General features: G+C 30.5%; 1 protein-coding gene across 1 annotated transcript in view; it reads right to left on the bottom strand.

The window, feature by feature from the left end:
• The window catches only part of LOC145293279 (eukaryotic translation initiation factor 3 subunit B-like), a 62,417-nt gene that overhangs the window by 10,317 nt on the left and 38,982 nt on the right, over positions 1 to 13,118 (bottom strand). Inside the window, exons 8-11 of the mRNA XM_080139880.1 lie at positions 9,971 to 10,037; positions 3,835 to 3,881; positions 2,660 to 2,900; positions 1,707 to 1,779 (exon numbers count right to left, since the gene is read on the bottom strand). Coding sequence (XP_079996006.1) covers positions 1,707 to 1,779; positions 2,660 to 2,900; positions 3,835 to 3,881; positions 9,971 to 10,037 — 428 coding nt within the window. The remainder of the gene's footprint in view (positions 1 to 1,706; positions 1,780 to 2,659; positions 2,901 to 3,834; positions 3,882 to 9,970; positions 10,038 to 13,118) is intronic.

Below are 13,118 nucleotides of genomic sequence, written 5' to 3'. Positions count from 1 at the left end.
CATTACAGGACTACGATATCTATATGCTCAACAATGGGTGTTTGGATTTCTGGGATCTCATAGTAGTTGGTTGACTGAATATCTTATAGTTGGCTCTCTAGACATCTCAATGTTAGTTGAGGTTTGCGTGTCTCAGAGAGAGAGAGAGAGAGAGAGAGAGAGAGAGAGAGATGAGCTTTTGCACTCAGCTAATGGATTATATTCAATTGGATTTGTGTTTGGATCCGTTGAGGCTAAGAGTTATTTTGCAAGCTTGTGGTTCAGTCGAAGAAACCATGTATCATTGTAATATCACTCAATAGAAAATTGGAATTGGAATTTTGGAAGATAATGTCTGCTGCTGCAGCACTGAATGAGACCACATATTGACACAAGCAGATGATCGTGACCTGTGCGATGAACACAGACATGTTCATGTCACCCAGAGATTAAGCACAACTGGCTTGCAGCCTTCCAGGTTCAATGAACACAATATCGAGACCGGAGTTAGAAGCTTTGCAAATCACCAAGCAGATATTGGGGTTAAACCATGAACAAGAAACCAGTCAATGTAGTGACCGAAATATTTAGAACTATTTTAAAGCAGTTTCAGTTAAGTTGAATAAGTTTTATTTTGAATTTCCCTTTCTGTTTAATGGAAATCATGCCAGTCTATAACAAAGAACAGTTCCTTCTAATTAACGTTTAGGCAATTGCTTGCAGTTTCCCTATAACTGAGAATTTAGCAACATTAATTGGTCATTTCCTTGAGATTTCTTTACTAAAATAAAATACTTTAGATAAATGGGAAATATTTTAGTTGTTCTGTTTATGCTACAAATACTTTATCGAATCGAGATTTAAAATTCTATTTTTTTATGCAGATTTAATCGGTAAGAATCAGCAAAGGAAACTTTCATAGTCATCTGCAAGAGTTTCTCTAGTGCTGGCAAATTAGTATAAAATTTCTTTGGAATTATATACTTTATATGGTTCTTTTTTTGATGTGTGATAAAATTAAAAAAAGGGGGGGGGGAAAAAAAAAAAAAGAAAAAAAAACATTTTAAACTATAGACTATTTTTTATGTAAACTTTTAAAACATTATTATTTTTAACATTTTAAAGTAAAGACTAAAATTATATTTTGATAACATTTTATTAAAATTAGTGTCGGGACAATTAATCAGAATCGGAACTTTTTGGGGTATCGAAATCGGTATCAGAAAAATTTGTATCTATTTTCCGATGCCAAAACGATTCCTTTAATTATTTGATTTTGTTTAAAACAAAATCTTCTACAGCTGGTAGTAATTATATGAAACAATATTTTTTTATTTTAAGTTACCAGTCAAACTAAAATCTACAGATTACCCCCCCTCCCCCCATAAGTGGATTTTCACATTTGAACAAAATATCTGCACACTGAACTTGTGTTTTTACGATAATCAAATAAAAATAACTTTATTGTAAATATTTAGATTTATAAAGAATCGGAATCGGGAAAAATATTGGAATCGTCCCATCACTAATTAAAATTAAAACCATTTTAAAGTCCAGACTATTTTTCTATGTGAGGTTTTAAAATTAAACTGAAATTATGTAGACGTTAATTAAAAAGGACTTTTCCTTGGTATACACTGACATGATTCCTGCTAAACAGAAAGCAGAAATCAAAATGAAACAATTCAAGTTTCTTTGAGTAAAAAAAAAAAAAAAAAGATCCAAACCTTTTACTTTAAATTCGTCCACAGGAATTTGCTTTTCTCGAATACGGAATATTTCAAAATTGTAATAAATTCCCTGAAAGAAAAGTTATAGAGATAAAAAAAAAAAAAATGCAAAGGGAAACATTCAAAAGATGATTGTTCTAAGTATAGAAAAATCAAATAACGATCGTTATTTCATTTAAAAAAAAAAAAAAAAAAGCATAGACATGTAGAAGCAGAATAGTATTGAATGAATAAATTGCTTTTTTCCATTATTAAAGCATGCACAACTATTTGAACTTTAAACCTACATGTTAACCCCACAGCAACTATTTTCACTGGCTAAAAACAAAAGTCGAAATTGTTCCACATTCAAATCCCCTATATATCTCGAGTTTCAAGTATGTAGACCAAAAATTCAGAGAGGATTTTGGTAGAGGCTTTCCACACACACAAAGACAAAGTCACTTGAGATATATATATGTGTGTGTGTTTGTGTGTGTGTGTATATGTATGTATGTGTGTATACACACACATTTGTGTATTAGAACGTTTCCATTTTAAATGCTACGCAATAATGCAATGTAGACAATATGCATAAATAGAACTGAGTGTAATAGTTAAAGACCAATCATGTAAGAAACCATAAAAACTGAATTAAAGTTTGTTTTTCAAAGAATATACAAATTAGTTACCTTTTTAATAGCTCACACATTCATGACTGAGAATATTAAGTTCATTTTAATAATTTTTAAACAGAAAAAGTAAAAATCTTTAATATCAATGTACACAAACAGAAAACTTTATGTAGATATATTTTTTTTTTAAATAAATATAAACTTACTTCTTCAACAATAACTAAATATAAATGAATTGTCCTACAAAATTGAAATTCACATTTTTCACCAGAATATTTACAAGTCTTAACAAATCGAGAAGGTTAAAAAAAAAAAAAAAAAAAAAAAAGTACTTACTCTGTATTTGTACTGTTCTTTTTCTTCAAGTTTTTTCGCTTTTGAATAGCGATCTACTTTCACACACAAATAATCGCCCTGTTTTTGCCAGTGCATCTTGCAGTCAGCAACACCGAATATATTTTTCTTGCATAGTTCTGTCCTTTTTGGTATATTAATAAGGACCACTCGGGCAGGCACATTTTTCTGTTCAGGCATCGAGTAGGCTATGATATTATCTGTTGGTGACCAGCTGAAGTCTCTAGTGAGAGCAAAAAGAAGGCCAACACCATTAGAGCAATTATATTGACATTTTCACCAAGAATATAAATCTCAAGGGTATATGATGATTCAGATGTGAATAAAAAAAATAAAAAAGGGTATATGATGATTCAGATGTGAATAAAAAAAATAAAAAAGGGTATATGATGATTCAGATGTGAATAAAAAGTCAAATTCTAAAAATAATGAAAAGAGAGCAATGCATAAAACAACTTTTTCCCCCCTAAACAATTCCAATCAATTATAACTAAGAAAGTCGAAATTCAGAGAAAATCAAAATGTCTCGGGTGTGTGAGTGTGTAGGGAGTAAACGGAAGTCATTCGTTGATGCAAAAAAGTCGTTAAAATCCCCAGCACCATCTGGAATTGTTTGGGCAACATTTTTAGAAAGAACTCTCATGAGACGGATTAGGAACGTTAAATAAGGAAGAGAGAAACGATAAAGAAATAGAAAACAAGCATTAAGTGAACTAAATTATTATTTTGTCAATTTATTTGCACCAAACGTAAATATGTGACCATCACCATTTAAATTTTTTGCAAAGAAAAAAAGAAAAAATCACAGAAATTAAGAAATCTTTACTTTTATTAAGATATCACTACTGATCACTTCTTAAAAAAATCAACGTTTTTAACAAACTTCTGCACAAGATTCCTGTATTTTGATTAGTAAGAATAAAACTAAATTTCACACACAATTGGAAAAAGGATAAAACAATCTATACAAAAAAGTTTTAGGCATTTACTTTTTGCTTTATTCCATTCAATTTAATTATCTAAGAGTATCCCCACATCAACAAAAATAAATTTGGATTTAATAGTTGCATTTTCAAAACTTTGAATTCACTGATAAAACAAAACAAAAAAAAAAAAACTTTCATTAATTTTCAACTATTAAGAAAATTTGTACTAACTTGATCGTTGGCAATTTTAAACTCTTTTTATCAAGCAAACCAAAAGACTGAAAAGGAAAAAGAACAATTAGAAAAAAAGAATCCATGACATCACAATGTATTTTGACTGTGAAATCCTTAAAAAAAAAAAAAAAAAAAAAAAAAAAAAAAAAAGTACATATTAGTGCATTATTACAAGGGCTAGGACAACAGCATATTCTTTTCATTGTTCTGATTCTTGAGTATATATCCGACAGACAATCAATCAACTAAGAACCAGATCAGTCTACATAAAAACATAAGATACCATGAGAATCAAAACAAGGAAAAGAATATGCTGTTATCATATCCCTAATTATTACATGTACTTTCATGATTTCACGATCCACTGATCTGTTATTATTATTTCTAAAATGTAACTTAAATAAGGGAAGTAACTCGGTTTGGAATCTGTTTATTATTTAACTTGCAGTTTAGTTTGAAAACTATTAATTTTCTCCTTTTAAAAACATTTAGTTAATATATCAAAAGTTCACAATTTATTGAAACTCAAACCTTTTACTAGTTTATTTTAAAATTGTGTAAACATTTTTTAAATATGACTGAAAATAAAACAAATTTAAATTGTCAAGGGGAATAAGTCATTTTTTTTTTTTTTTTTAAATACATACCTGGTTTTCTCAGGAATTTTATATACAACCAAATAATAAAAACTGAAACAACTTCACTGTTACATAGGTAATGCCAGTAATACATATAACTCATAGGCCTTGAGTAGCTTAGTGCTATTTAAATGTCAAACTAAAGAAAATCTTATCAAAACAAATTACATTAATCAAAACTATGTTGAAGTAACATTTGATAATGTGATGGTGCATTATAATTGGATACAAGAAAATGCATTTATATTATTAATTAGTAATACACACGGACGAAAAAATGCTTTGGATAATCACAGATTTCAAGGTAGTTCTACTAAAATAGACATATTTTTAAACCAAAGCACTTCAAGTCTTCAAATTACTACTGTTTTGTTCGGAAATGAATATACTTTCAAATGAATTAATAAATATGAATGTACATTATATATTTTAAGAGTTTTAAGCAAATAAAGTGATAAAAATGTGAACGTCATAAAATGGCGTTTTCGGTAAGGTTTTGTAATGACCCCCCCTGTTTTCTAAAGGTCCGTACCATGATTGTATGAAGAATTTCGTCATGAAATTTGGGAACCAATTAGAAGAGGTGTTAATCTTAATACTGTCAAGTGTCCGAAATATTTTTGACCATTTCTTTTTTTGTCGTGTTAAAAATAAGATTTTAATATGACGAGTATTGAACATTTTGAAAAAAAAATTCTTCGGACACCCAGTAGTAAGTAAATCAATCTTTTTACTATCTTTATCAATTAAAAGTATTGTTTTATGTTGAGTAGGACCGCGGTAATTGATAATTTAAAAGGACCTACCCGAAAAAAAAAATTGTTTCTTTTTAATCGAATTTGGTCAAATGAAGTTTAAGCAGCAGCAGCAGCTCCAGCCTGTAGAATCAGCGATAGCACAGTTGTAAACAAACACGCGTTCTTTAATTTTTATTCAAGAACGAATTAAGAAAAACATGAAAATATGAATATAAATGTTCTTATGTTTAATTAGAGCTATTTTGTTATCAGAATAACATTAGTTTAGAACTATTCGGTTTTCAGAATATATAATAACAACAATCCTAACCAATTCGGCATTATCTGTTGCAATTTCTCACAAATCTCGTCAAATTTAAAAACATGGTTAAAAAAACAAAAACTTTTGTAGATATATAGCTTGCATGCACTTTTATTCTTTAAATTAGTTTTGAACAGCGAATTAAAACAATGTTTTACTGCGAACAGCCACAAATGTTTTTTTCAAAATCAAAATAAGTATCAAAATCTCGTTTATACATAGATTCGAAAAAGTTGTCAGAAAACAAATATATAACAAATAAATGTTATCAAAGGCAAGATAAGTTACTTTTCTACCAAACTGGATATATTTTTTGTGTTTTTATTCAATGTAACATGTTTATTCAGCTCAAAAAAAATACAGTGTTTACCGTGGAAAATTAAAAATGGCGCCCGGCCCGACTCTCTTTGACACGGTAAGTTTGAGAAAAGGAGTTAAAAATAAAAAAAAACTATACAAAATACTGTTAAAAACTCACCGAATATATGTCAGCCTATGTCACGGTAACATATATTGAGCGAGTTTCTAGCAGTATTTTGTCTACTTTTTTATTTTTAACTCTTTTCCCCAAACTTACCGTTTCAAGAGAGTCGGGTGCCATTTTAAATTTTCCAAAACATCGGTAAACACTGTTTTCAAGCTGAATAAACATGTTACATTAAATAAAAACACTAAAAAATTATCCAGTTAGGTAGAAAAGTAACTTGCTTTTGATAACATTTATTTGTTATATATTTGTTTTTTTGACAACTTTTTCGAATCTATGTGTATAGTAATACAAACCCTCAAAATCTATATCAATATTCTTGAAATTTTAAAAGCAGTTAGAAAACACATCAAACTACAATTAGGAAGCTTTTTATTTCGTTATTTTTTTTTCTACTTATTAAGCGAAAGATATTTTTACAACCTGCTCCAGCGTAGTATAAACGGCCTATGGAATTAACACCTTCAACCTCGAAAATAGAAATCAACAAATTTTTGAACGCTCTTTTTGAAAAAAAGCTCTCTTAACTTCACCTCTAATACAAATTATGTGTGGCAAGTTTCCTCCTAAAACACTCTTTAACCCTAACAATAACACGAAGTTCGAGTGGCAAGCCCCCCCCAACAAAATACCTTTGTAAGCCACATACAAGCATCTAAAACAAACAAACAAAAAATAGATCCTTCCTTAAAGAAAAATACACATAAAAATAAATTGGTTAACTGTCCTAAAATACTAGAACGGCCAGGAAATGATGAATTATTTTACATTAAATTTTTGTGAAACTAACCGCTCCCCCCTCTAATATTGTTTTTGTTAGCTTTGTCTCTGTCAAGTTTTCAGTATGTTCACACATAATTTTCCTTAGCCCTACAATTAATTCAAAGTCCGAATGGCAACCCTCCCCATATTCTCATTGCATAGAAACCCTCTTAAAACTACACAATCATCTAAAAAAAAAAAAAAAAAAAAAAAAAAAAAGCATGCATATTTTCCCATAGAAAAAAAAAAACAGTTAACTGCCCTAAAATGCTAGAATGACCTGTAATAGGAAATTATGTTACATTCAATTCTAAAATAATTTGTTTATCTTTCATTAAAGTTTTTCATAGCATTTTATACATAATTTCCTAAAAAGGTAGAATTACATTTTGGAGGGGTGGTCAGAAGGAGTTGAGTGGGGTTAAACAGAAGGTGTTAATCTACAATAATACCAAAGAAATATTGCAATATATTCATTTTTAAATGGTCTTATGTTTAGATTTAAGTTTTTTGTACATAAAGCACATTACAATTCAACTTTGAGTTCTCCAACTTCTTTTCTGTTTATGGATACATGGCATTTTTAAGGAATTGCTGCATATTTATGCACATTTACTGCAGATTATTTGGAAACCATAAACTTTGGGAGATTTTCAGTTGCATATTCTGATTCCTTGTACAAAAATACACTTATATGGTAAATTTCATTTCTTAGTCTTGTGTTTTAACAAAGATATGACATTTTTACTGAAAAAGTAGTGTAAAAAATGTGACGAAACGCATATGGTCTTAAAGAGGGAAAAATATCCAAACGTGTGAGGCACAAAAATAGCCATAACTTCCTTAATTTTAATCAGATTTAAAAAATTTAAAAAGATTCTTTCTTAGCTCATCAAGCTCTTTCTATGCATACCAATATTGAAATATTTCAAGCTATTTCAATTTTTTCATGTGTATTGCTATATTAATAAAATTCTAAATGTTTATGTGTGTTTATATATACCAATAAAACTTTTGAACAGATGCACCAAATTGAAAATTCTTTTTTTCCCCTGAAAGGTGTGAGCCCCTAGATTGTCCTTATCTATATATGGTTCGTAACGAACAATGCAGAGTCACACAAAAAGCCAAAAAATAAGGGTTTTGGGGTCGTTTAGTGCAATTGTTGAAAAAGTTACCTGCCCATGTCAATGGAATTTAGCACTGCCTGTATACAATCACGATAACATCTTTCGGCGTACAGACAAGACTTGTGGCATAATGTATAACGCGTCTGACTACGGATCAGAAGGTTCCAGGTTCGAATCCTGGGAAGTTCGTAATAATTTTAACCATCATTTTATCCAGCGTTTACTCATTATCCTTACCCTATGTTAGGGTATTTTTGTTTTTTTCAGTGATTTTGTTTTGTGCATATGGGAATTTCCCATACTTCGAGTTCACAGGGTAAGCGTTTATGGTAAGACGATGTTGAGTGTACTCGATTTTGTGTGCCGACGCGGCACAGCCACTAGTATTAAATATAAGTACAGAGCATATACAAATAAATGGCAAAAAGTCTATATTTAAAATTCCAAGATGTTATTCATCTTACCGTTTGTTTCAGCATGTTAAAATGTTCAATTTTTGAAAGCATCTGTTTTGTAGCAGAGAAACAATCATAATTATGTCAATTCTTTTAATATTTTTCACCCTGATTCAGAATAAGCGCTCATTAACTTTAAAAGAAAATAAAAAGAATAATTCTAACTAAATTGCATTAACAGAACTGTTTAAACATACAAATATACCTAAAAATATTTATTCAATGTAATAATTAGGTTAACATCGAACAAATAAATAAGAAAATTTATTAGGGTAAGAAATAAGTGAAAAACAAATTCTATGAAACAAAAATTAGTTTTCTACTAGAAAACATAAGTGCACACATTCTAAATTTAACCATTATGAACACTGTCCAAGACAATAAATATTAACTATTTATAAATAATAAAGTATTATACAAGACATTTTTATTGTTAACCATAACAATAACATCACATTATATTAATACGTTGGCAAAGCGTGAATGACTGCATTAAACTAAAAAAAAAAAAAAAAAAAAAAAAAAAAAGGCGTAAATATCCACAATTGCAACTCCTCCAATCTTTTTCAGATCTATGTAATCACGCCCATATTCTTTTTATTTTCTTTTAAAGTTGATGACTTCTTACTCTTCTGATGAGTCAGGGTGGAAAATATTTAAAAAATTGATGTAATTATGATTGTTTCTGTGCTACGAAACAAGTGCTTTCAAGAATTGAACATTTTAACATGCTGAATGAAATAAATGGTAAGATGAACATCTTGGAATATAGACTTTTTGTCACACACACACACACACACACATTAGCAGAGGGGGGGAGGGCAAAATATGCTTAAATATTTTAATTTGTCCAGATTCTGTACATATTATTAGTCATGATTTCAAAAGTACAAAAAAAAAAAGGAAAAAGAAAAGAAAAAGTATTTGAGTGCCATCAGCTAGAATCGAAACCAAAACAGTAACATTCAAAGCTGGTGACGTTACCACTGTACCAACATGACATGCATAAAAACTTAAACTAAGATGAATGTACAAAATGTATAACGATTTTTTTTTTTTTTTTTTTTCATTTTTCACCTCTTAAAAACTATTTTAACTGGCTAAAGACTCATAAAAGAACGGTCCATAAAAAATAAAATCACTTGAGAGCCCTAACACCGTTCTGCAACTTTTAGCTTTGGAAGAGAGAGAGAGTTTGAAAATATGGAGACAGACATAGCTTTATATATATATGTTTTGAGAAAATATATATATATATATATATATATATATGTGTGTGTGTGTGTGCATACACCAAAATCTTTTAACAAATAGTCATGAAAATTAGGCATTCAAATAATTGTTGGATTTTTTTGTCTGTGATTTCAAAATAATATATTGTGATATTGATTTAAATAACAGTAACCCACTTTGATTGTAATATAGGAATAATAAAAAACTTTGCATTTACTTATTAAATCCAATAAAATGAAAATCACAATTTTATTTTTTACCTATTTATTAAAATGCGAAATAAAATGCTTTTCTGTAAAGCCACAGCTAACCAGATACAAGTAATTTTTAGCTAGTTCAATATAATTAGAGGGTTTTAAATAAACTTACCGGTGTTTCGTAAACACTGAGTGTGTCCACTCCAAGCCTGGCAAAATATTCACCAGTTTTATTCCACCTGGAAAAAAAAAAAAAAAAAAAAAAAAAAAAAAGAAAAAAGAAATTTAAAATGATAACATTGTTTTAAGATTATGAGAAAATTTTCAATGCCAGTCAAATAAAATTTAAATCCATTATTAAATTTCCAGTGGCAACAGATGAAAAAAAAGAGAGAAATTACTGAAAATATCTCTATAATTAAATACAAAAACAAAAGAAAAACCTATATTCAACTCAAAGCTACTGAAGCATTAAAGGCAGCTGTGAATTGGGGCCAGATTTATAGGAGGCACCCTAAACAGAAATTGCATAGCAAGATGTTTGTTCAAGCTAGATATAAATGTATGCATGCGGGGAAGGAGGTAGGAATTTTAAAATGCAAGCAGAGGAAAGAAGTTATTAAAGTAGAAAGATTTTTAACATCTGGAGACTTCTACAGCGAAGGGGTGGGATTTTGCTTATTGTTAAAAGTGAAGCATTTATGTTGAGAGAGCACGCACAAGTGCAATAAGTTCAGAGCACTTTCAATTGAAGTACTTGTACAACAAACACATAAATGCAACATTACGGTGATAGGACAGGGGTTGGAGCTTTGTAGACAGTGTAGGAAGCATTAGATTAGAGGCTCTTTTTTTGGACTGTAAAAGACACGAGTGGTCAGTGCATCAGCCCAGATGTGGCAACAATACTTCTTGCATGGGCGAATGGTGGCTTTGAAGAGATATAGTATACTGGCAAGTGTGAAAAAGATTTTAGCTCGATAAGAGAGCTCACCTTCTTTGCAACAGATTTGGCAATATCTTCTATGCATTTGTTCCAATCCATGTTATCTGTGAATGTTAGGTGGGGAAGTTTGAATGTTGAACTATCAAAGTGTTATTAGCTATGGCAACCAGTGGCTGAAAAGGTTTTGTGTAATTGTTAAAAGAAAGCTGTTATAGTAGCAGTAAATGTAAACATCTATTTTTGGTTTCATTCACTGAAGAATAGTGATCATTTGTTAGGGATTCAACCATCAACTTCGATATGTGCGTTTGTTTTTTATAGACAGATTGATAATAACACAAATCTACCCATCTTGTATGCCAATTGCATAATGGAGAGAATTATTTCTGATTTTCATAAACTAAGTTTCAAGGATGAACCCGAGGCAAATCCTTATTAATGTAATGTTGCTTACATGCAACCATAGAGGATAACCTGAATCTTTTTTCAATATTCATCCAAATTTTTATAAGACATTCATGCCAGACATCCTCAAAAGCTTGGAACATTAAATGCTACCACCCTAACTTTATCTGTCTCATCTGGTATATGTGTATAGAGATGACCATTAGGATATCAGCAGTAGAACATTATTGCCCAACTTGATACTGTTGGTCACAAAGAAGTTTTAGCATTTATAAGGTATGAACTTTCGCTAAAGTGATTAATGATCCAAAGATTTCAACAAAGAGTGGAAGGCAACTGATAGGCTGATATTTTTTTGTGGTTCAGTTCTTCCAGTAGAATTCTTGAAAATTGGTAACATAGAAGCAATTTTCCAGTGACCAGGGAAGAGAAATTTGGCAAAATATTTGTTATAGAATTTGGAGAGAACAACGGGTCAGCTGAACATAGTATTTTCTTTTTTAATTATTATAGCAAAGATAAAATCAGATGTAGAAATGGAAACTACTTTTTCAGATAGGGTAATTAAAAATTGTTTCTACAAAAAACAAAACAATTTTAATACATAAAAAGAGTAAAAGGATTGCTTTATTTTATCAATTGGACTATATATATCTTTTCAAAATGTTCAATACTCATCATATGAAGATGGGTCAGATTTTTTGTACCTAATCAGGATCAAGGACACCATCTCTCAATCAATAGGGGACACACGCATTTTCAGCATAAGAGCTACTTATGACATGACTATGTTAAAATGATCTACCACCAACTAAAAATGCAAAACATTATAAATTATAATTATTTTTATATGACAGCATATGCGGGTGTACCTTGCATTACTGTAGCATATGCAGGTGTACTTTGCATTACTGCAGCATATGCAGGTGTACCTTACATTACTGCAGCATACTGCAGTGCAATGTTGTACAATTTTTGTTGTTACCTTACTCTGATGACTTGCATTAGATGGAATCAGTCAGGGATGCTTAGTGTGGAGAGTAATACCCAGCTTCAAGTTGACCTCCAGATGCTCATCAGTCATGGTGGAGCTGTATTTGGACTTAATGATCTTCATATGGGAAAAGCCTGACTTGAACAAATAATGCAGTCAAGAGGATATCACATTTACTGATGTTGGAGTACTTGTCCAGTAAGTTCCAAACTTGTCCATGTGCTCAACATCAGCTGAATGTCAACTTATGTTAGAATCTCATCCTCCACTCAAGAAGAGTTCAAGCGAAACAGTATTGCAATTTTTGATGAGTGAAACAACCTCAGCATCTTTCTGGAAAGGGTAGCACATGAAGAAAGCGATTGGCTCAAGTAACCCAACGTCTTGAAAGTATTGAACTATTGAACAGACAATTGCTAATTTTCTTCATGTAACATGCACTGTCAAGCTGCGCATATGACTGCTTGTGTCTCCAGCTTTGCTGCAAGGTTCTGGAACTGCCCCCCCCCCCGATATACCATGCGATCTACTCACAATATCCCTGTGATCGATCAGTTGATCACAATCGACATAAGCACCTTCTGATCTTCAAATTTTATGATAAAATTCATAATAGAGGAGTCAAAATTTTTTAAAAACACTCATTCTTCACAAAAGTTGCGAAAATGAGCTATTAGTTGTGCTAACTTTTGTATTACTCTAATTGCTAAAAACTTTGGTATGTAATATCAATTATTGAACAACATCAAAATACATTTATTTGCAAGTAAAATGTTTTGGTTATTTTACTGACTATTTTAGAAATCTGTGCTTATTCAAAGCTTTTTTTTTTTTATTGTCAGTGAGTATTTTCCTTCTTAGATTACTGTTATACCGGCCTTCCTTGAACAGAGGAATTTACACCGATTAGCACTATAAATAGCGCTAGTAATTCCAACACCGGTGAGAGATATGCGACTGCACTTCAACTGCTAG

The sequence above is a fragment of the Euprymna scolopes genome, chromosome 14, assembly GCF_053919585.1.
Source record: "Euprymna scolopes isolate OS-2025 chromosome 14, ASM5391958v1, whole genome shotgun sequence".
In the NCBI taxonomy this organism is placed as follows: Eukaryota; Metazoa; Mollusca; class Cephalopoda; order Sepiida; family Sepiolidae; genus Euprymna; species Euprymna scolopes.
The sequence above is the reverse complement of the archived record's forward strand: the minus strand, read 5'-3'. Positions and strand labels throughout refer to the sequence as shown.